Genomic DNA, 23,201 nt, shown 5'->3' on the forward strand with positions numbered 1-23,201 from the left:
CCTGAGAAAGCAATGAAAGACTCAGTTTTTAATTAATTTTCTATACTCTATATTCAAGTTGTTATTACAGTTTAGTTAACTTTGAGAGCAGGAGAACTACTTTTGTAAGATATTTTAGGGGTATAATGGTTTTTAATTAAATATTGGCATATACATTTTTGAACAAACGTTTTTCCAAGAAAATAATAATTCTTCAATACTTCAGATATGGGATTTTTTGTTATTATGGACAAGGAAAAACTTCCTTTGTAAGATATTTTCTAGGGATATTAGTTTCTAATTAAATATATCAGAGGAAGCACCGCATTTTCCATATTCAGAGTTGGGTTATTTCTTAAATTAATAAAAGTTTATTAGTGAATAATACCACTTACATGGACACATTGAGGAAGCAGGTGAGCAGGAACTCATTGTAGATGGCCATGGAAATGAAGCGGCTCTCGTTAAATTCCGAGGGTGCCTTCCGCACCATAATGCACAAACGAACGCCCCAGGCCAGAAACAGGACCTCCACTGAGAATGAGAGAAAGTAGAAAGTAGTAGAAAAAGGATTAGTTCCCTTGCTCACTTTTTTCGGGCTGCCCAGCTTTACTTTGAAGTTTAATTACCAAAACCGCGAGTCAGTATTTTGTTATTAAGTACATACAGAGGGGGTGAATCTATAAAAGCGCCACTGCATTTTGATGGCTGCTGGTGAGCCCTTTTTTATTTCTTTGTAGCCAAATATGAAAAGGCATGTTGCCCAAGGAAAACTAGTTTTTTTGGCCAAATGTTCCAGCATGCAATTATAAATGTAATACGCGCTTTTTTTGGATTGCAGCCAAGTCAAATGAAGTTATTTAGCAGTGGCTGCTGCCAAAGCGCGTGATGAACGCCAGAATCGGCGATAATTGTTGTGCGTGTGTGGCTGACAAAGGAACAGATGCAGATGGAAGCACTCGAGTCCTTCCTCAACTTTTTAATTAAACCAGCTGGCAAGTGGGACGCTGCAGCGCTGTTATTCCCGGCCAAAATCCACTCTCCCGCTGCTTCAACTTGGCTTATGGCACGGACCTGTGTCGCCACTCGCTTTGTAAAAGCGCAAAAATCACTCATATGCAAGCTAGAGTGGACCCTAGTCTAGGGTCCAGAAGATTAAGGGGTTGCTCTTTTGTGAATATAAGGGATTTTAACGATTGCAATATGAATTGATTTAGCAAGATTTAATTAAATCGAAAAAGACTAACTTGTGATTTCCTCAAGTTACAAATAAAATAGTTTTTTTTGCTATATTGTGTAACCAACCACTGAAAGAAAGAAAGTATAACTCTAAAAATAAAGGCCCCTTAAACTCACTAACAATAAATACAAATGTTTAATTTTGTTGGTTTGTCGATTGCTTAATAAGATAAATTAATATTGCTGTGAAGAAAAATCTTTTTTTTTCAGTTCGTAGACTATAATAAAAATCTAGTAAGGCAGTTTTGCTTATTACAATTTCTTTAATTGTTTAATAAGAAAAATTAATATTGGTATTAAAGAGTAATCTTTTTATTTCAGTTCCTAGACTATAGTAAAAATCTAGTAATGCAGTTTTAATTGCAAGTTGTATCTCTCATTAAAAGGAAAGCATAAGAGATAAAGGAAAAATACACTAAAGGTTCTAATCTTTATAGATATATTTTATGTATACTTTCAAAGATTATAAATATTAAAAGTTTGGAATAAAATTTCACCAATTGACTTTCCACCCTAAAACCCAAGATAGATAGCCAGTTGACATCTGAGCAGAGGGTAAATGGCCAGAAGACGAGGAGAAAATATTGACGGTGGAGCAAAACTAACAAGAGCAGCAGGTGTTCGTCCCACTGTGCCGTAGCTACCGGTTGGCCTGGCAACTTTTTCATGCTACTGCACTTTCGCATTTCTTCTCCGGCATTCAGTGCGTATACGTTATGAGGACATAGTTGTTTGTTCAACTTCTTTTTTAATATTTTTCCCTTGCCAGCAAACAGAGTTGCCTTTAAGTGGCCTTCGGAATGCCATATTGCATTAGGTATTCCCAACTTACTCGATGTGAATGTGTAGTCCCACCAGTCGGTCTTGCAAAGGAAGGCCTTCAAATCATCGGCAGTGCGGCCTACAACCACATCCGGTGGGGAGACGAGGGGTCCTGACCAGCAGGCAGGTTCCAATCGCCCCGCAGATGATGCCCAGTCTCTTGAGCAGGGCAGCATCGGTGATTTTCACAGCCTTCGCCGAACGAACTCGAAAAATCACCGATATCCTATGGGCGAAATCAGCAAAATCACTGGAATATGTAGGATAAGAGGTAACTATATCTTACCGCCAGGTCTTCAGCATCAGAGCTCCGTAGGTCAGTGAGAATCCTATCTCACGCAGCCAAATGCGGGCGGTGCAGGTATACAGATTGGGATTGGGATACATCACTATGTTCTGTAAAGTAATATATAAAATATAGATAAAGAGGTGAATAGGTAATTTGAAAAATAAACGGAAATAACTTTGAAATATATGGATCTATAAGTAATATAAGAAACATGGAAATAAGGATGGATGATATCATGATACTATACATGTTACCTTTTATTTATTATTATTGACTTTTACTAAAAACTTTTTTATTCCTAAATTTATGGAGTGTATTATGATGAATATTTGTGTATAAAAAACAATAGATGTAAGCTGTTATATGTTTCTTCGACTTCTACTTAAAATATAGATTTCTCAGAATTTTATTATTTTTTTATCTACTTTTCATATACCCAAATGTTTGTTGTCAATATGCAATGTGTCAATAAAAAAGAAAAAGTCCCCCGAATGATCATTGAAAAGTTAAGTGCAAGCCAGCATTTATCATTCAGTCAGCAGTTTAATGAAACCCTCGAACAAATGTGCCAACAAGCCTGCTGTCAGGGACAATAGGTTATTTTAGGGACTTGTATTGGCTTCTATTTTGGGCTTTCTTCACGCCTTGCACATATTAAAAAATCATAAAGCAAACTGTGCTGTCAGGAACCCTCCTCTAAGTCCTCATCCCAGGCCCCATCCCCATCCTCATCCCCATGCCCGTCCTAGTCCTGTGTCCATTGTGTGCTCGTCAAGAGATACTCATGACGGCCAAATAAATCTGCCACACATAAATAAATTCCCATCCCCAGACCCCTGCCACTTGCCGGATGTTCGATGAACTCTCGCTTAAAGTTGTTTATTTGGCCGGCATCCCATTAGTTTCCCTCGCCAGCCATAAATCAATCAAATTAAATTGTGTAGAAATTGATGGCCATTGGGTTGGAGTTCGTTTTCGTTTACGGTTTTTTCGGCTTCGAGTGGTGGGTTCTGTTTGCCGAACGCTTTCTATCTCATTTTTTCACTGCAAATGCAAATTTTGCGGCTATTTATGGCTTCGATTGCTGCTGAATGCCTCCATTGAGTTGTAATAATAATGTTCAGCAGACACTTTGGCCGCTCGGAAATGTTTCATTTCGGCTGGCAAAATAAAGCGAATGCATCTATCTATTCGATGGCTCTCAATTAATTCAGCTTGCAGTGAAGCGAGCGTTTGCCATTGACATATGCCAATCAATTGAAATGAATAAATTGCGAATCATATTCGATGCAGTCGATTGACGGCTAATCCGTAGCAGTTTATTCAAAATGAAAATGTAATTCTTTACTTACCGTGCAGTAAATGAAGAATGCCCCAAGGCAATGACCCGCAGTAAAGCCGGACTGGCGGCCCTCACAACCTGAAAAAACCAGACATTTCCAATTTAAGTACTTGCTAGCAAGGGCAAAAAGTTTGCAAATTAAAATTGAAATCGTTTAATCCGCACAATTTCACAAGGAAATCACTGCACAGGACCCCGTTTCTCTAAGTTGGCAGGATGTCGGGCGGTATGTTTAGCGCCATTTAATTAGTTTGGGCACACTCACGAACACACACACCACACCATCTCGCGCCCATTGGGGACTTCCCGGAGACACAAATGCGACAGAATCGCATTACGAATGAAAACAGTTTAGTTGGCTAGTTGCCTTGGGACGCGGACAAGTGGAACGGGTATGGGTTTGGGTAAGGGAATGGGGATGGGCATGGGGATGGGTTCGGGTTCGGGTATGGGAGCTCGGGCGAGATGGGGGATAGGATAGACAGCACACAAATGTCAGACTGCGACAAGGGAATAGAATAACTCACTTCCCACAAGCAACTCTCTCTAACACAGAATCACTTAAAAAATAAAATACTATTTATTAAGTAGGTGTGCCGGAATAAGCTGTAATTCCAGAACAAATCATATAAAATCGTAAGATCATTGAAATCATAAAATTACGATTTTTACTTTAAAGAATGAATCTTTATCTTTTAATTTTCCTGATCTGACGATACAGTTTTATGACAAAAGAAAATAGGTTTTATTCAAAATGGAAGGATATGATATAACTGCAAATAATTATAAAATCCATAAAATAGAATCCTAATAAAGTCTTTCTGAAAGATTTAAAAAATTTTGCTTTCCCAAACAAAACTTTCCTAGTTAACTGAATTTTTAAAATTTAAGTGTGACAGAACTAAAGTTTTTTTTTAGAAAACTAAAGATTGTTTTTCAATTTTTAAATCTTAAATAATAAATTAGTTGACCCTATCCAAATTTGGAAAAATTCATATAACATATTATAATAAGTAGAACTAAAGTTTTTTTAAGAAAACTAAAGACTGTTATTCAAATTTTAAATCTAAAGTAATAAATTAGTTGGCCCTATCCAAATTTGGAAAATTCATATAACATATTATAATAAGTATCTTAAATTTGAGAAGATTTTCCTTCTCAGTGCATATATATTACATCCGAGTATATATATTACATCCAGTGGACGAGAAAGTTGCGATTGGTTTAAGTCCGAACGCCAGAGACAATTGGACGCCGGCAGCCGGACTTGTTCTCTGGTCTAATGAGCGACCGAGTGACATTCTGAGTGGAGTTCGCGGGGCGGAACCTTTCCACTTTCCCCGTTTCCTCTTTCTCTTCCTCCTGAAGACAGGAAACAGCAGGATGTGGGATGTGGGATGTGGGTGTGGCCAGTTGTGCGAATGTTTGCACTTCCGCTTATGCGCGACTATATCCGCTGTCCTGGTGGCTTGTTGCCGGCTGTCATCGGGAGGACTCCTGGCTGGCCAGGCTGCACGTTCAAAATTAACTCGATTCTAACAATGCTAAGCCGCTTAGCGGCTCAATGATGACAGCAGCTTAGGTTGGCCCCGCTCGGGATCAGCGCTATTTGACAGTGCGCACCGATACTCACAAAAACACGAAATAAAATATAATAAAGACAAACGATGGACAGGTTTCGGCTGCTCGGGGATAATGCCAATATAATGGTTTTACAATTTCGGACTGGATTTTAAGAGATTTATCATGGATTTTAATTCCACAACTGTTATTCGGAACATAGCTGAACAGCATGCGAATTTTCACAAGCAGATTACACTTTTTTTACCTTAAACATATAAACGAAAAATTGTATTAAGCTTTTGTTCTGTAGTAATAAACTTAAAAACTTCCGGGTAATAGTTATAAAATTAAAAAATAAGCTAGTAAACGGTCACTATGGGTTTCAAATTATTTATAAAGGTGTCTGAAGAATGCAGTAAAAAAGGAACACCGTTACCGAAATATCAATCCATTGCATTGATAATCAATCCATTGATTGATAATATATTATTGCATAATTTTAGACACCTAAAATAATCAATAGTGATTTATATAAAAATAAACTTCAATAATACCTTTAATGAAAACCAAAAATAAGAAAAATGGCAAAGACAAAAAATCACTAGGGAGTTGAAATTACTTTTAAAAGTGGCTAAGTAGTAAGTATACTATACTATACTATACTGTTGCATACTTTTGGACACCTTCAAAGTGATTTCACTGCCCTGATTTCTGTGACGCCTCAAATAGTTATGACTCTTCAGTTAAATATAATTCCCTAATTTTAACGACGCAATCTGCTGATATAAATTGGTTTCCTTCGGCTAAAAGGTGATGCTTGGACCTCCTGCAAGCCACTGATATTCTACTTAGAGGACCCAAATACAAAGTGTTGAAATACCAATGGCTTCGAGTGAACTGGGACTCACCTTAACCTGCTGGTAGCGGAAGGTGAACCAGGCTGCCGGCGGCAGGAGTCCAATCACGATGCAGGCCAGCGCCAGGATGCTGGTGCGCATCGGCCAGTTGAGGGCGGCGATGCAGGGCGAGGAGTCCTCGCAGGAGTCACAGCCCTCGGCGCAGGGCAGGCACTCGTACTCGCTGTTGCTGTTATACGTGGAGTTCTTGCCCTAATACATATTTAATGAGAGTAAGGCTCTTAGGGCGGCCACTTGGCCAGGACGAGGACGAGAACGGGGACGACTTACCAGCATCAGCTTCTCGTACTCCTCCTCCAGCAGGCTGCCGTTGAAGAACTTGTGCTGCGATACGATGTCGGGGAAATAGAATCCCTTGCGGCACAGGCATTTGTAGGAACCACGCCGAAAGCCCAATCCCATGATGGCCTCGCACTGCGAAATGGTAAGCCGGGAAATGAAAATCAAAATTAAGTGCTGACTGCGGAAAAATTCGGGTTTGTACACAGAGAGGAATTCAGCGTGGCATCCTAACCATTATATTTATGATTCATTCACAGAGCCTAAGCATTTCTTTTTCAAGAAGGGATAATAGCTACCTTTAATTTCTAGAAAAAATTACAAATGCCTACAAATAAGGTATTACACTTTTTCTGTCTATCTGAGGACTCCGTGAATTGTCTATTGCTGTTGCTCCTTTTTTTATAATTTTCGTATATTTTTTTTGCTTTGTAAATGTTGTTTCTTTTAATAAAGGATTTGGAAACTTATTATTGAAAAATAAAGTACTTTTACCAACTTTTCAAATTCTTTGTTTACGTGTTTATTCCGTAATCTGCCTTTGAAAATTCTATACTAAAAGCTTACAAAAATATATTTAAGATTCGGAAGTCCTGAAGAAAACTGAAAGAATATGTCTTATATACGAGTGTTCTAACTCTGGATATTTCTGTATCTCTCTCATATGATCATTTATTCTCAAATACTGTTTTAAAGTTTTATGTGACTTCACTGAAATTACCAGATAATAATAAAGCTAGTTGTTACAATTCCTAAAAAACACAACATTTTACGACCACACATAAAATTTTATAAGTAAAGGTAACAAGCTAGATATTATGATTCAAAACCTTTTCTAAAAACAAAATGTCCATATAATACGAGGTGAAGGCCCAGGTCAACATAGCTCAACATCCTCAACTAGATTATGGTTGTAAATGTTTGGTTAGCCCTTGATAAATAAGTCAATAAATAAAGCTTTTCCTCTGTGTAGCCACTCTGATTCACACATATTTCTCACCATCGTGGTGCGCTGCTTGCATTTGTCCGTTCCGGCGAAGATGTTCAGTGGTCTTTTGGTTCCAGGAGTGTGCCTTTGAGGACACTGGTCGATGTCCACGCGCCGCAAGTCAATATCGATGCCAGATGTGCCCCTGCGGGAAAACAGAGGAAAAAGGGAAAAACAGCGTATCAGCAGGAGGCGTTAAAAATTTATGTTATTAATTTGTCAGCTTAACAATCAACTGGGCGGCACTTAAGCCAAATGGCGCCATTTATAAACTGGATTCAATAAGACCTGTGTGTACGGATATTTATGGACATGGTCAGGCAAGTCCGAGTTGCTATGGCCAGTTCTCGGCGATAACAAACAATAAATTCCGGTCCTGATTGTGCATATGTCTAAGGATCTGAGAAGGCGATTTCGCACAAAGGGATAAACTAAACATGCGTGTTTGGTTCCGGCTTCTGAGCCCCGGAAAAAAATAGCAGAAAATTATTTTCTTGCTGTCGTTGACGGGCATGGGATTGGGAAGGGGTTAGGAATGGTTAAGGAATGGGCTAGGAATGGGTTGGCAATGGGTTGGTCTTGTCGTTTTACAAAGACATAAAGCCATGAAAAGGGTGCACTAAGCTGTCGACCCCTGGCCGCGCCTCTCCGTCAGCTGGTTGAAACCCTATATCCTATATCCTCCGTATATGCCTCCTCAAAGGTCGCCTTCGGCAATGGGCAGCCACCCAATTACACGCATACCTAAGCATCCCAAGAATCCTGGAGATGGACAGCTGGAGGTTCTCGGCCGGAACACATGTAGAATTTTACGCATAATCCCGCCCCTTCTACTCATCCACATTTTCACGCCGGAGCTGTGGCCAAACACCCTCGTCCTTGCCACCGACTTTTCTTTCCTTTTTTCCATGCGGCAGGGAAAGTTTTCTTGTGGCATGATCCCTTCGGCACTTGCCTTGCTCTTTGTTTGCGAATCCTTTTTGTTATTCCTTTCAAGTTTTTTAAGGAATTTTCTTTTAAAGTTTTCAATAAAATAATATTTGATATTCAATATAGTTGGAAAACTGAACTTTGTGTTGTTAGGGCGGCTAAACTTTCAGATTTTCCATTGTATTATATTAGACTTTAATGATGGAAGATTCCCAGAATGCAATAATATAATAAAATAAATTTAAAACAAATTAAAACGTTTTAAAAGTGGTAATTGCAAAAAAAGAAAAATCAAATATACCTTTTTTATACTTTTAAAAACATTTTATTTTACTTTTTAAAATGTTTTTGACCTTGTTTTTGCATATGTCGCATATAAATCGTAATTTTTTTTCTATAAGTTAAATTAATAGTTCCAAGTGCGAAGTTAAAAATAATCTATAAGTCAGCACTCAACACCCAAACCCTCTAAATTCAATCTTAAATTGAAAAACATAAGGGAAGCCCAATTATTGAGGCAGGAGGCTTTTCCGAGAAGGGTGATTTCCATTTCGCTGCTTCAAAGAGAAAAGTTTCCCACGAACTCTTCGTTTTCTTTTTCAATATCCCTACTCTTTCGATGGGCGGCCATAATGTGTTTGTCCCGGCCATATCCGGTGGCCAATGGATTGGGGAAGGATTCGAATTCCCGGAATCGAAATCCGGGATTCGGGATTCGGCATTCGAGACTCCAGATGCCAGACTGCCGCCTGTCAGTTAATATTGACATATCAGTTTGTATTTATTTGATTGTTTCTGACAACTTATTGATTGCGAAAATTCGGGAAAAGGGACCACTGGGAAATGCACAGCGGCGGGTCTGGCTGCACAATGGCCATATAACATTATCGTAATGATTATGTTAATTCCCAGGCAGTTGATCCCAACGCCTTTGTGTCCTGTGTGTCCTGTGTATATCCTGCAACCCGACTGGCCTTTTTTTTCCGTATTATTGGGCCAAGTTCGAAACGATATGTGTGTTATTTCTTATTTGCCTTTGCCATTTATTTGCTGTGGTTTCATTTTCCCTTCTCATGCTTTTGGCCCTCTGTCTGGCTGGCATTGTTGTTGCTGACAGTTTTTGAAGATAATTTGTAAACGGATATTAGAAAATAAGCTGATTGAGCCGACCGAATGAGTTTGTCCTGTTTCCGAGCCAGCAATACGTGTGTCTCTCATATTGATTTATTAGTTTGCGCCCTAAGCTATTTGCCGATGCCTGCTGATGTGGCAATGTTTGCCTATCTGGTGGACACTTGATTTATATGACAAACGCCTTTTCGGAGAGCTCTGCCTAATGCCTACAAATGAGCCATAATCGAGCTGGATTTTGTGTGTTTTTCGGGCCCCCCAATTGCTAATGGGTCTGGCCTGTTGAATTAAAATTAGTATTGACATTTGTGGCAACTGCTTGACATGATGGGTGTTTTCCCTTTCTGGATTTAGGCAATTTAAGACTTATGATGCTTTAAACTTAAATTGTTGCATATATGTGAGTGTTTATATTTAATTTAAATTTAATTTTAAATTTTTTTGGACATATTCGAGGGGGAAACACTGTAAGAAATTGTTTAAATTAAATCTAAAGAAAATATATTCAGCTTCCGCATGAACTACTATTTTATAATTTTAAAAATCTATTTTTATTCTTTGACTGTTACTGATCTCAATCATCCATTTTATTTAAAATCATTCAATGCTTTTTTTAAAGCACATTATAAAAAGTCTCCCCCTAAATTGGTACCTAATTTAATGCGCTTTGATTAAATCCTGCTTCCGAGTGCAGTTTAAAGCGTGGAAAAACTGAAATCACAGCTATTTTGGCCAAGAACTATGAGACACTGAGGAGTGCAGCTTGCCATTCCGAGCACGTGCAACAAACACGCACTACGTGAATAAGTGAAATGCATCTGAAGAGCTTTTCTTGCCGGTATCCCCACTCCCATATAATACATCCCACCTCCTAATACCCGCCATACATGCACGTGCCAGCTATTTAAAACTGGCGACAGCACTGTTTTCCCTGGTTGCTCCATTTGCGAGTTCATAAAGATGGTTGTGCTCAGTGCCGCGTAACCAAAATATGGCAGCAACTTTATTGCAGGGAACGTAATAGCATCTACCATCAGAATCACACCCAGCCAAACCAAACCGAACCGAAAACCCATCCAATCCACCATCACGCATACCGTTTTGTTGCCAGTTTGTAAACAACTCATCTGCTGTAGTTGGGCCACATTACGTATACGCCATGCGTGCCCAATTTTCGGTCGTGGCAGCTAATGCACATAATCAGGTTTGTAGTTTGCACCTCGCTGGCAAAGTGAGCTGCGGCCTGTTGGCAAAACCAGTGCTGCCAAATGTCTATTTCATAAAAAGGCCAGATTTACAAGGCAAAGGGAGTTTTTATGAAATTTTCCAGATAAAACAAACACTTTCAAAGCGATTGCTACATTTTTTGTATGCATTTTTACGAAATTGATGTAGCTTAGCTTTGCTTGGTAGCTGGACAAACACTCGATGTTGTCGAACTGCGGCAAAAAACACCCAGAAATACTAACGTTTTGGTAAAAGTCGTTGTATCTATTTTTCTGGGAAATAATCTGAATTTTGTTCGGCAGAATCCAAAAAAATTGTTCAAATATGAAGTGTAACACACCGTTGAGCTCGAAATTAATTCCTTATCGTTTGGCAGTCAAACTTGGCAACTTTAATTTTTGACCATTTGTTGCAAAAAAATCGTTATGTTTATCAAAATGCATAAATTGACTAAAGTATCTATTTTTCTAAATTTACCCGAAAGTGATGGGGATCGTTAGCTTAGTTTATTGGGTGGGCAAAAAAGTCAAACTTTTAGCTGGGTTACCCATTTTAACAGAACTACAACGAAAACAGCTAGACGAAATTCCTGATTTTTCTATAAGTCCCGATGAGCATTTCTAACAAGCAAATCTAAATTAAATTGTAATATATATTGTTATTAACCCTTTATTTTTTAAGTACAAAACGCAATCCTTAAATATTTTAAAGTGTTTTAAAAATCTATTCTAAAAGAAGACAGACTGACAGCCCTGATCAAAGCCCTTAATCTGCCATATTTGCCAGCCAGTCAGGCGGCCTTCATTTGCAAACTAATTTAAAATACGGCCCGATGACAGGACCAAATGGATGTCAAACCTTTTTGGGCGGCCGAGGGGCATGGCAATGCGGCTTAAAGCGAGGCCACCTTAAAGTCATAATTTGGGGAATGTGAAATTTAATGCAAATGGGTGGAATTTCACCACGTTCATATTCCCAGGTCGCAAACTTGCGATCTCGGAGAATTCCTTAACGGTTTGCAGCAATTCGAAGACCACCCACCAAATGAATACTTGGCTTTCTTGGCCCCCAGTTTCGGTTAAAATACCTGGCTGAGCTGTATGCCAGTCCTTAGTTATTCAGTTCCCTGGAATACTGTGTGTGTTGCACATGCAAATCCATAATCAAGCACATATTCAGTTTCTGCTGCTGACTCACAAAGGCTGGCTTATTGCCTGATATTTGAGATTTCCGTTTCCGTTTGCATCATTATGCCGAGTTCCCAAGAAAATACGTGGATGTTGAAAGAGGGGGGCTGGGGGCGACAGGCTGAGCCATATTGCAGCATAAGTCAAGTAAATACAATGCGGGGATTACAATCCACATTTACAGTGGCCCCTTTGGGGCCTGTTTTAATATTGAAACTTTGTCGCTACCCGCAGAGTTGTGAGCGCTAAGCGAAACTTAAATGAAATCAAATAAAATTATTGCCCCTGCAGGAGGTCCTGTCGTCCTTGGGCGCCCAGGCCTCTCGTGTCCTTTCGCAGCGGGCGCCTAATGTGATTTGTGCCTTTATCCCCAGCCGTTTGGCCAAATAATTTATAATAAAATTAACTTTAACTTAATGTGGATACTTATTGTTCTGCTTGGCTTTGCCGCCCGTGAACCTGCATATTTCATGCAATTAAGAAAAATGAGAGAGCCAACACACACCGCATAGCAAATGAAATTAATTAGCAAGTCGCCGCCACGCCCCTCGCTTAGTACTCCCTCATTTTGGTTTTTTTTTTTGTGCTTTCTGCTTCCGCTTCCGCTGCCGCCGCAACGTAAACAAATTAATTTTGCCAACTAATGGGAAACTGATAGCAGCACATTATTAACATGAGCCGGACACGGACACGCTCGGAAAAGTGGTGTCCTGCCCCCTCTAACCACGACTTCCAGCTCAACTTTAGTCATTTCTCCCCTCCGTAAGCCGCTGAAACAAATGAGCTTTGTTTGACGTGGTCCTGCTGCCGGACTGCATCCTATTCCGACCATCCTAACTATTCTCACTGTGCAGCCGCCACGTGGTCCTAACTGGCATGAACTAACGAACTTTTAACATTTCCACATTAATTCCGGCAGGCCGCTACAGTGGGAAAAGGAGCTGCAATATACAATGAACTTCTTTCTAACAAGCTTTGTTAAAAAACATTTTCTTAGAAATAATCAAGCACTCAAATATAAAAAACCTTAAAAAAAGAGTTGTTAAGTATTTGTAAAAAAAATCTTGTTAAAATTGTTAGAAATTAATAGAAATACTTGAACGATACAAATGCTACATGTTTTAAAAAAAATAATTTTATTAGAAGTAACGCTATAAAAGAGCCAGCACTTAATAAAAGGGTTGTACAACATTCGTAAAAATTAATTGTAGTTAGGTTTAATGGAAATTCAGCAAAATAATGGAATAGCTACAAATTCATATACCATGATAATTATGACATTAGGGGGCTTTCATAAGCAAAACATATAAAGTTCCATGAAACGATTGAAAAATATTTAAATTGATGTAATAAATAGTTAGAACCTTGTTTGTCATGTTCACTATAGGCATTTTTAAATTTAATAAAAAAAGGATTTCATATTTAAATTAAAAGTAAATTAAGGGTTCCATGATACGATAGGAAAATATTTAAATCATATTAAAATTTCAAGTTAAAAATTCATTAAATTAATATAGCAATAATTTAAATGAATAACAATTACAATAAATAAAATCAAAGCGAAAATAAGTTATTAGTTTTTAAAACGTAAACAAATTGGTGTTTTTGCGAGTGTCTAAAATCTGTAGAGAAGCTAAGGTATTAGCTGAATTCTCTATGCCGACAATTGCTACACTTCCGCTTTTCCCACGGTGCCTCTTGGCGGGCAAAATTTATGTTGCAACTAATTGCAGGCAGTTGCCGGGCTTCCGCCAGCGGCAGACAGTTTCCTTTTCCACTCTATGTGGGTATATGGAGGTCCTGTCCTCAAGAGCAGCATTTTCCGAACTCCTGACGCCCTGACCCCTGACTCTCTGAATTTTCCCACTGGCTGCGTGTGAAATTTATTGAGCGTGGAAAGTCATCGAACGCTAAGTAGGCATGTGTGTGAGGGGGTGTGAATGGGCCCAACTTTATAATTGATTGCTTTAATTAAATTTTGAAAATGCTGCTGCCAGCCCACCTGCCAGCGGAAATAGCTCTGCATCCCACGGCATCGCATCCCTCGCTGCTGTGTGTAATTAAATTTTAAACGCTTACTTAGGCCAAAGCGAACTGCTTGCAATAATTACGGAAGCCATTAGGCAAGCTCTCGCGAAAAGCGGAAAATGGGTTGAAAAATTTCCAAACAGATATGGTTTTGCCTCGGCTGCAGTTGGTTTTACTTATCCTTGGCCTGAAAGCCACGTGGGGCTCTCTGCTGCAAATCGATTGGCCAAAACGACAGTTGGACTGGTGGCAGAAGCAGTACTACCAATCATCATGTGAGTTTTACCACCCATTTCTATATATATTTTTTTATACTATATATTAACCAATAATCTTGATATAATAATTCCTCAAAAAGAGTACACTAATTGCCACATAAGATAAATATTCTTTAAATACCATGTTGTATAATAACACGTTCTGGAAAATTGTCTAATAATTTAATTTTATTAAAATCAGATTTCTGTATTCATTTCATTAATATTCAAAGCCTCATATTTATCTGTCAATCAGGCTAGTCCGCTGGCACATTGATTAAATTTGAATAATTTGAAAAGCCATTCGTAAGCATACATTAAAATGTATCAGTGATTGAAAAGCCAAACCGCAGGATTATCATACGTTTATACAATTCCAAATCACTGTGACCTGCCTGAATGTGAAATTAATATTGAATCTAATTTACAGGGAAACAAAGGCTGCGGTTTACGACTACCCCGAGGCCAGGAGCCACTCCCGAATCAGTTGAAACCAGATTGGTGTACCCCTGCTACTGCTACAAACCATCCCTCGAGGGTTTGGCCACTGCCAGTCCGGTGGAGAGGAGAATAATTGAGCCCAAGGAGCTGTTCTTCTTAAATAAATAGTATTTATGGTACACTAATAAAAAGAATGCCTTAACTTGATGGTCAATTTAAATATAATAGTTTTAGCTTCCATGGCATTTAAATTTCTTTAGAAATTTAGAAATATTAAATATTTAATTTTAAGCTCTCTTTTAATAAATTAAAAATCCTTAAGATCAAATATTCAAATCAAATGATTCAAATAATTTTAAACTAAATAGATATAGGTTTTACATTTTTATAACCAGACATTTATTTGTAGCTTTTAATATTCCATTTTAGTATCAGTGTAATATTGCTGATATAAACAAAGATGTTAAACCAAAAACCCAGAGATACTTGGCCTATTCTTTGGTTTGATTTGCAATTTTCGAGACCAGTAAATCTACCCCAATCTAGGGCTTTAAATCATTGCCATAGAACAGCAGCTCATTGTTCTCTGATGATTTTTAAGACAACAAGCAGATAAACCTCACACAGCCATCCCGTCTATCCGAGCAGTCAGAAGCAATTTCAGCTGGTCGAAAAACAAAAGCCACGTAATCCTGGGCACTCCCCACCGACACTAACTTGGCCACTAAGTGAAAATAGTTTGCTGGCCAAAATGTGCTTTTGCTTTTGCTTTCGCCTTGGCAATCTGCTGTCTGTTTTGCTGCTGCTGTTGTCTGCTTCCATCCAGAGTGATAATTGCAAATTATGGATGAAGTAGAGTGGAAGTGCAGATGGCAGCGATGACTGACTGCCACGCCCCCCCCCCGCCCACTTTCCCCAGTCGGTGTTTTGTCATAAATATCAAAGGGGTTTTCAGCCAGCAACTGTCATTAGGCTGATGGCTTACAAGTTATAAAAGCATTTATATTTATATAACTTTAATTCGTGGAAAAATTTGCTATTTTCCCTGGCAAATGCCGGCGTTTATTACTGTCTTTATTCTCGGAAATATATAAATCAGCTCTCTAAATACTTAGAGTTCCTGGAAATATCTGCACTGAAGTATCTATAGCTCAGCTTTTAATAGCTGGAATTTCTTTGTAGTTCTTGAAATACTTAAATTAAATAAATAAAATATTTTTGTTTTTGAAGTTCCAAACAACTATACTTAAATTTATTGATCTGGGTCAACAGCAATGAAATTCTCATCAAAAAACACAACTGGTTCATCGCTTTCTTTTAAGGCTGCCTGCCAACTTGGGAGTAACGCTCAATTGAAAAAGTTCCCAAAAGAGCCGGGAAACACACAAAACTATTTGAAAAGAAAAAAAGGAGGGAAAAATGGAAATTATTTAAACTCAGAAAGAAGCCCAGATAGAAATGGGAAATGAAGATGAAAAGATGTTATACGTTATAAAGTTTCATAAGATGCTGTGCTCTTTTTAAAGTACTCAGTTTTTAGGGCGGTGCGTGAGCGGAATTTCGTTGGCAGTCGATGTTTGGGAAAGCACTAAAACTTAAACTCCGTTGGTGGCACATTGCACGTGCCACACTAGACCAGAAAACCCAAAAATGCTGCCCAAGAGCAGCAGCCATTCAGCTATTCAATTACTTTGCCCGTTTCTAGACAAAAGCCAAAAACTGGCACTCGCTCAGTTTTTCGACTTTTCCGGCTTTTCCATTCCGCTGTCGCTGGCAGCAGCGGGTGCTGGCTGGGAAAACTGCTGTGCTGGCACTTAGCGCACCATTGCAGTTTTCTTTCAAATTTCCCATGCTGCGAATTATTTATAAAATGCTCATCTGGCGGCATCCGTCATGTGCACGTACTCCAGCTTATACTTGTCATTGTAAACCATGCACAGAAAAAAAAAGGATCGCCCACTCCAATCAATCGGAGTAAATTAATAATTGAGTCATTGTTATGTCTAAAAAAATCTTTAATATTAATTCGATTCGTCATAGAAACCAATTAATGAAATCACTAGAATTATTAAATGTAGGTGTCTAAAGGTATGCAACAATATATTTTAAATCATAAATTCCATTGCAAAAGACAAAGTTAAGAGCATAGCATTCTATTAACCACCTTTATGAATTTTTTGAAATCACTAAGATTTTCAAATATCTTAAGGTACTTCATATATTAAATAAGCAGGTTTGATTAATCTGTCGCGAAAGACTATGTTCCTTTTTTTCATAGCATACATTTAGACACCTTAATAAATTATTTAAAGTCAGATATTTAAGTTGCACCCCTAAATAAATATAAGTTTTTCTTCGCAATATTATGAATGAATTGCTAAATATTTGTAGATATGCCATGCGGATCAGTCTGATGATGATGATTGTCACAGCTTCATCCAGAAAAGGTTGTAAAATTGATAAGTTTTTCCAATTCTCCCTATGTATATGCCCCCGAATTTAATATGGATTCTTTGGTATACTCACTTGAAGTGATAGGTTCCGTTCTCGTAGCCAAAGAATGGCACCGTGTAGGTTAGCATCCAAATGTTGCCCCCGCCGCAGTCGTAATAGGGTTTTGACCATCTGCCATCCTCATATTTCACAGCCAGCGTGTCGTCCTCGATTCGCTCCTCCGTGCGGTTCGAGTAGAGATGAAAGGCTGCAAGGCAACAGAATGGTTTCAATAGCGTTTATCCATTATGCAAACTGTAATTAGAGGACCCAGAAATCGATAAGCCTTTCACGGCAGTCAGCAGCTCGGTGATTCAGCGAGCAATTCAGTGCACCCCATGGGGTACACGGCGAGAAATGTTCCTTTTAATTTGACTTTATAATTTGGTTTACCTTATTAGGAGTCTTTTTCGTTTTTTTTTTAGTTGCTGAGAGACTATATTTTAAGATAAGAAATATAGTTATATTTATATACATTTTTGGGTGATACGGACTTATCTTCAATTCTATAGGTGGATAATTTCTACTTATAGGGGTTTATATATATTTAAAACGATAAAAAAGGATTTAAGTATAATTTACTTACTAAATATGAGTACAATTTGTTATTGAGAGTCCCTGTGAAAAGGAAAACTTATCTAACTAGTTATATTTCCTGAGTGCTTCACCTTGATTATTTTGCATTGCCTAAGCCATTCCTGGGACTAATGACTTTATAAATGCAAACAGGCGGCCTTGAATGACTCGGGGGATTCTCTGATGAATAAAACAAAAATGACAAGACATTAAAAGCAAATCAGGAAGTCCAATTGTTCCGTATAAAACCCCTTTGGGGAATCTCTTCCTTAGAAGTATTATATCGAACTCAGTGAGATGAAGAAGCCGCTCTTTGAACGTCTGCGATCTGCACCACTTGATAACCATAGCATCAGTTCCTTGGTTGCCAGTGATTACTTTTATCGCATTGCATTCTTCTTGGGCTGGAACCCTCCCAGGGAGGGTTTCTTCAGACGGATATACTTTTTATTGACTTTTACCACGATGTTGCTGGGGATCGTAGGTCTACCGCTGGGTCTAACGCTCACCTATGTGAAGCACTTTAGTAGGTTTACGCCGACGGAGTTTCTTGCCTCCCTGCCGGTGGACGTCAACTGTATTGGAAATTTGATCAAGACCTGTGTGACCTTCACTTCGATGTGGCGATTTCGCTTGATGAATGAACTGATTTCCCCACTGGACAAGAGATGTGTTAGCCCATCGCAGCGTCTGATTCTCCATAAAACGGTGGCTCGGGTCAATCTGATTGTGATTGTCTTCCTGTCTACTTACATGGGTTTCTGTTTCCTAAACCTTTTTACATCGGTTCTTTCGGGCACGGCACCTTGGCAATTGTACAATCCACTTGTGGACTGGCGGAGTGGCTATTGGCAACTCTGGATTGCCTCGCTTATGGAATACGTTGTGGTTTGTATAGGCACCACGCAGGAATTGGTTTCGGATGCCTATCCCATAGTCTTCATCTCCTTGTTTCGATGTCATCTGGCTATTCTGAGGGATCGCATAGAGAATCTGCGACGTAATCCGGAGCTCAGTGAGAAGGAGAACTACGAACAGTTGGTGGCCTGCATTCAGGATCATCGCACCATCATTCAGTACGATGTTTTGGCTTATTGTATTGGTATTTGATTTAAAGATTTATATATTTTAGATGTACCGAAATCATTCGTCCCATCCTATCGATCACCAATCTTTGCCCAATTCATGCTGGTGGGCATTGACTTGGGATTGGCTGCCATAAGTATTTTGCTATTTGAGAATACCATCTGGACGGTCGTGGCGAGTGTCTCATTCATCCGGCCATCTGCATGGAGTCCTTTCCCTGCTGCATGCTATGCGAACATCTCATCGATGATTGTGTCCAAGTCAGCGATGCATTATTTCACTCAAATTGGATAACTGCAGATAGGCGTTATAAGTCGGCGCTTCATGTATTTTATGCACCGGGTTCAGCAACCCATTCAATTTACAGCTGGAGCCATATTTCCCATTTCGGTGCAGAGTAATATGCAGTGGCCAAATTCGCCTTTACTATTATCACAATCGTCAAGCAAATGAATCTCGGAGAGAAGTTTCTAAATAACAAGGCAAATGCCGGGGAAGTTGAGCCTTAAAGTGCAGTGCAAAGAGGGGAGATCTAATACTAATATTTGCATCCCGACACTTGCACTCTGTAGTATCTGTAGTAATCCTAGCAGTCAGTGCTTGCACATGCACTAAACTTTCTAGAAGTGAGTACACACTTGAAGATTTCAAGTACATTTAAGGCCATGTAGTGATAGGAAGGCAGATAAAACGGGTCAAGTATTAAGTCAAATATATACTGAATTCCTTCTAAAAGAATTGCAATAGTTAGTAAAGAAACCATACATTTTATGTTCTGATTTCTTAAAATTACTTGTTTAAATATAACGTCTTGTATGTGAATTGTTTCAAAAATTATTCTTAAAGTAGTCATTTAAGTCATTTGCCCTAGAAAGCTAGTCATAACCACCCCTTTAAATATTCAACTAACAACCCTTGATTGATTTATTAACCAATACCCGCCAACAATTAACTATTAAGCTGGCTAATGGCAGTTGACAGGCCTGCTTGCACCTCAATAATAAATCCCCCCTTAGCACTTAACAACCTGACCACCGTTGGTAAGTCTAATTACAGGGTGCAAAACGAAGGGGCGTGGTTTTGCCAGGGAATCGGGGCAACCTGGTCAATTATCGATGGGCGTGGGTGACAGTATAAAATGCAGGTGCAGGAGCTGAACAGGTTAGTATCCAGTCAACATGGTGTTGTTCCGGCTGATAACCCCACTCCGTTGACAGAGAAAGTGCAGTCCCGCCAGGGTAACATATATCTATATAGGGCCATGTGGTTAATTGGTTGGATTCCACCGAAGGAGGGAGTCCTGCGATACGTCTATCTCTTCTGGACCTGTGTGCCCTTTGCTTTTGGTGTATTTTACTGCCCGTTGGCTTTATCATCAGCTATGTCCAGGAGTTCAAGAATTTACGCCTGGCGAGTTCCTCACCTCCTTGCAGGTGTGCATCAATGTTTATGGAGCCTCGGTGAAGTCCACCATCACCTACTTGTTTCTATGGAGACTGAGGAAAACGGAGATGCTATTGGATCACTTGGACAAAAGGCTTCAGAATGACAGCGATCGCGAAAGGATCCACAATATGGTGGCCCGCTGCAACTATGCCTTTCTGATCTACAGCTTCATATACTGCGGATATGCGGGATCCACTTTCTTATCGTATGCCTTGAGTGGTCGTCCTCCCTGGTCCGTCTATAATCCCTTCCTGGACTGGCGCGATGGCCTGGGCAGCCTGTGGATCCAGGCCATATTCGAGTACATCACCATGTCCTTTGCCGTGCTGCAGGATCAGCTATCCGATACGTATCCCCTGATGTTCACCATTATGTTTCGGGCCCACATGGAGGTGCTCAAGGACCATGTGCGAAATCTGAGAACGGATCCTGAGCGAAGTGAGGCCGATAACTATCAGGATTTGGTGAACTGCGTTATGGATCACAAGACCATATTGAAGTGGGTGATTCTAAATTACTTAGTTCGTACACCCAAAAAAAATGGCTTCTAAGTTCAAGCACGCTTAATAAGTGACTTCATTTTTTTTGTGCGTGCTTGAATCAAGAATAAATTATTCTCGAAAACCGAAACGTCCTACATAAGCATGCTTTATTCCCGATATAAATTTTTAATATGATCCAAAATATTTAAAAAATGATATTAAAATAAGTATTTCTTATTACGAGTACAAAACTTTCTAAAATTAGGCACTCAAATTAATTCTGTTTCTATTAAATCAAGTTTAATAGTTCTTGAAACAAGGATGATTTAAACATAGCTGTGGATAAAGCTATATTTTTCTAATGTTTTTTTTATGATCAAAGAACTAAATTCTAAAAACAAGTACGTTTTGCACTTTAACTAATATGTAGCTTGGTTTTATTCTGAGTGTAAGTAATATAGGCATATTTTTCCCCCAGATGCTGTGACATGATAAGGCCTATGATTTCCCGGACCATCTTCGTCCAATTTGCGCTGATTGGCTCCGTTTTGGGTCTGACTCTGGTCAATGTGTTCTTCTTTTCGAACTTCTGGAAGGGAGTGGCCTCCCTGCTCTTCGTCATAACCATCCTATTGCAGACTTTTCCCTTTTGCTATACCTGTAATCTGCTTATAGATGATGCCCAGGAATTGTCCAACACGATTTTCCAATCCAACTGGGTGGATGCAGAGCCGCGTTACAGGGCTACCTTGGTCCACTTCATGCATCATGTCCAGCAGCCTATTATTTTCATTGCAGGAGGCATATTCCCAATCTCCATGAACAGCAACATAAGCGTGAGTTAGGGAATACCATTTCCTTTCCAGAACTCAAGTACATATTTGACCATTTTTAGGTGGCCAAGTTCGCCTTCAGCATCATTACAATAGTGCGACAAATGAATCTGGCCGAGCAGTTCCAGTAAAATTAGCTCACAAAAATGATTTCAAATTGTAGCCCAAGCCTCCCACGAAAAAAAACAGCCCCTCAGCTATTCTTTATGCCCGTGATTTGCATAAAATGTGTATATGTTGTGGCTTATCTCATAAGATTTCGGCTGATTTAGTTGGTAAATGGTAATGGCCATGGCAAAGGATGTGAAAGTCAGACAGAATTTGCAAATTGCGTTAGCAGACGGAAATTACAACAGCCAGACGACGACGAGTGTAACAACAAGCAGTCTGAGCAAATGGGCCCAAAGCTCGGAAAATATTTGCCCTGGATGGAGGAGCAACCACAGGAAGTACATATAACCGTTTACATATTGTATGCGATTTTTATTTAAATTTTATGTTAAACACGTGACTTGTGACCAGCGAAAAGGCGGAGTAGGAATACATACAATAATATAAAACGGATCGCCCAGACTTGTGGCAGAAAGCAAATATTATGACATATTTTTGCGGTTTACTTGCCGCACACGCGCCATCATATCCCCCACAAAACGAATGTTCCACGAATGAGTACATAAACATGTAAAGTGGTTATGGGGGTGGGATAGATAGATGGACCCTGATATATGTGTATTTGCACTATACGTATAGGAATATGTGTATTAGACGGGAACGAACAATAGAAAAGCAGACATCCTTGAGGGAATTCACCTATTTTTCCTATTTCACAGTTTCCTTTGCCAATCGAAACCCTACTTAAATGGGCAGAAACTCATGTTTATATGGCAATTTAATTTTATTTCATGCTTTATCTATACAATATAAGTAAGTTAATATTTAAATTGAGGATATCCGAATAGAAATATATTCGCTTAAATAAATAATGCCTTTAGAAACGTTAAAATTTTGATAAAGTAAACGCAAATAAAATATATAAAATCGTTAGTGCATTTTTAGATGACTCATAAATATTACAGGAAAGGAAAAATATTCATCAAAATATTGCAACACATTCAAATATTGATCAAAGTGAAATTCATTTTAGTAAAACGGAAATCAAATATTTACTATCATACCACATTTATGGATGACTTCATGAGCCCTTTTAAACATTAGAGTCTCTAAACCATGAGCAATTAGGCTAAATTATAGTATTGAGTGCACTTAAATTGGCATTATCAATAATTTTCGGAATATAACAACCAATAAAGTGAATGCAATGCTGCTGAAAAGGCTATTAAAAGCACTCGATTCGTATTGATTGCGCAATTCGGTGGGGCGCCAGTCGCCTGCCGATTGGCAAAAAATATTATTAATTATGCAATGAAAAGGTAATCACTTCGCGAATTGCCTTTTTTCGGTGGCACATAAAAAGGAGCAACATTTGCATTGTGCACCGCAAACATATAATCAAATTAATAGCGCATGAATTGGCCGCAAATTGGATGTGGTGTGAAAAAAAAATGTTTCACCAATGAAATGTCCTTTAAAAAAAATTAAAGAGTAAATTAAATAAAGCCGCATTAAAGTGATTTGCGAGTGGTTAAGAAAGTTTTCGGTGCGAAAC

General features: G+C 38.9%; 2 protein-coding genes and 2 pseudogenes across 2 annotated transcripts in view; 3 read left to right on the forward strand and 1 right to left on the reverse strand.

The window, feature by feature from the left end:
• The window catches only part of LOC119558711, a 33,966-nt gene that overhangs the window by 7,823 nt on the left and 2,942 nt on the right, over positions 1 to 23,201 (reverse strand). The window contains 10 exon segments of the mRNA XM_037872055.1: positions 375 to 513; positions 2,051 to 2,147; positions 2,149 to 2,266; positions 2,327 to 2,436; positions 3,682 to 3,710; positions 3,713 to 3,749; positions 6,143 to 6,343; positions 6,422 to 6,565; positions 7,431 to 7,563; positions 17,146 to 17,320. Of these exon segments, the coding sequence (XP_037727983.1) occupies positions 375 to 513; positions 2,051 to 2,147; positions 2,149 to 2,266; positions 2,327 to 2,436; positions 3,682 to 3,710; positions 3,713 to 3,749; positions 6,143 to 6,343; positions 6,422 to 6,565; positions 7,431 to 7,563; positions 17,146 to 17,320 (1,183 nt within the window).
• Positions 14,064 to 14,846, forward strand: LOC119558714. Its single transcript, XM_037872056.1, has 2 exons — positions 14,064 to 14,196; positions 14,609 to 14,846. The coding sequence occupies exons 1-2, from the start codon at positions 14,067 to 14,069 to the stop codon at positions 14,785 to 14,787; spliced, it is 309 nt and encodes a 102-aa protein (XP_037727984.1). The 5' UTR covers positions 14,064 to 14,066; the 3' UTR covers positions 14,788 to 14,846.
• On the forward strand, positions 17,952 to 19,283 carry LOC119558712 (annotated as a pseudogene).
• LOC119558707 lies at positions 19,913 to 21,731 on the forward strand (annotated as a pseudogene).

The sequence above is a fragment of the Drosophila subpulchrella genome, unplaced genomic scaffold (assembly GCF_014743375.2).
Source record: "Drosophila subpulchrella strain 33 F10 #4 breed RU33 unplaced genomic scaffold, RU_Dsub_v1.1 Primary Assembly Seq13, whole genome shotgun sequence".
NCBI classification, from domain to species: domain Eukaryota; kingdom Metazoa; phylum Arthropoda; class Insecta; order Diptera; family Drosophilidae; genus Drosophila; species Drosophila subpulchrella.

Excerpts from the sequence above, each read along its gene's own strand:
- LOC119558714 (XM_037872056.1), top strand. The coding sequence starts at position 14,067 with ATGGTTTTGCCTCGGCTGCAGTTGGTTTTACTTATCCTTGGCCTGAAA. Across the intron at positions 14,197-14,608 it reads GCAGTACTACCAATCATCAT|GGAAACAAAGGCTGCGGTTT; the intron begins GTGAGTTTTACC and ends TCTAATTTACAG.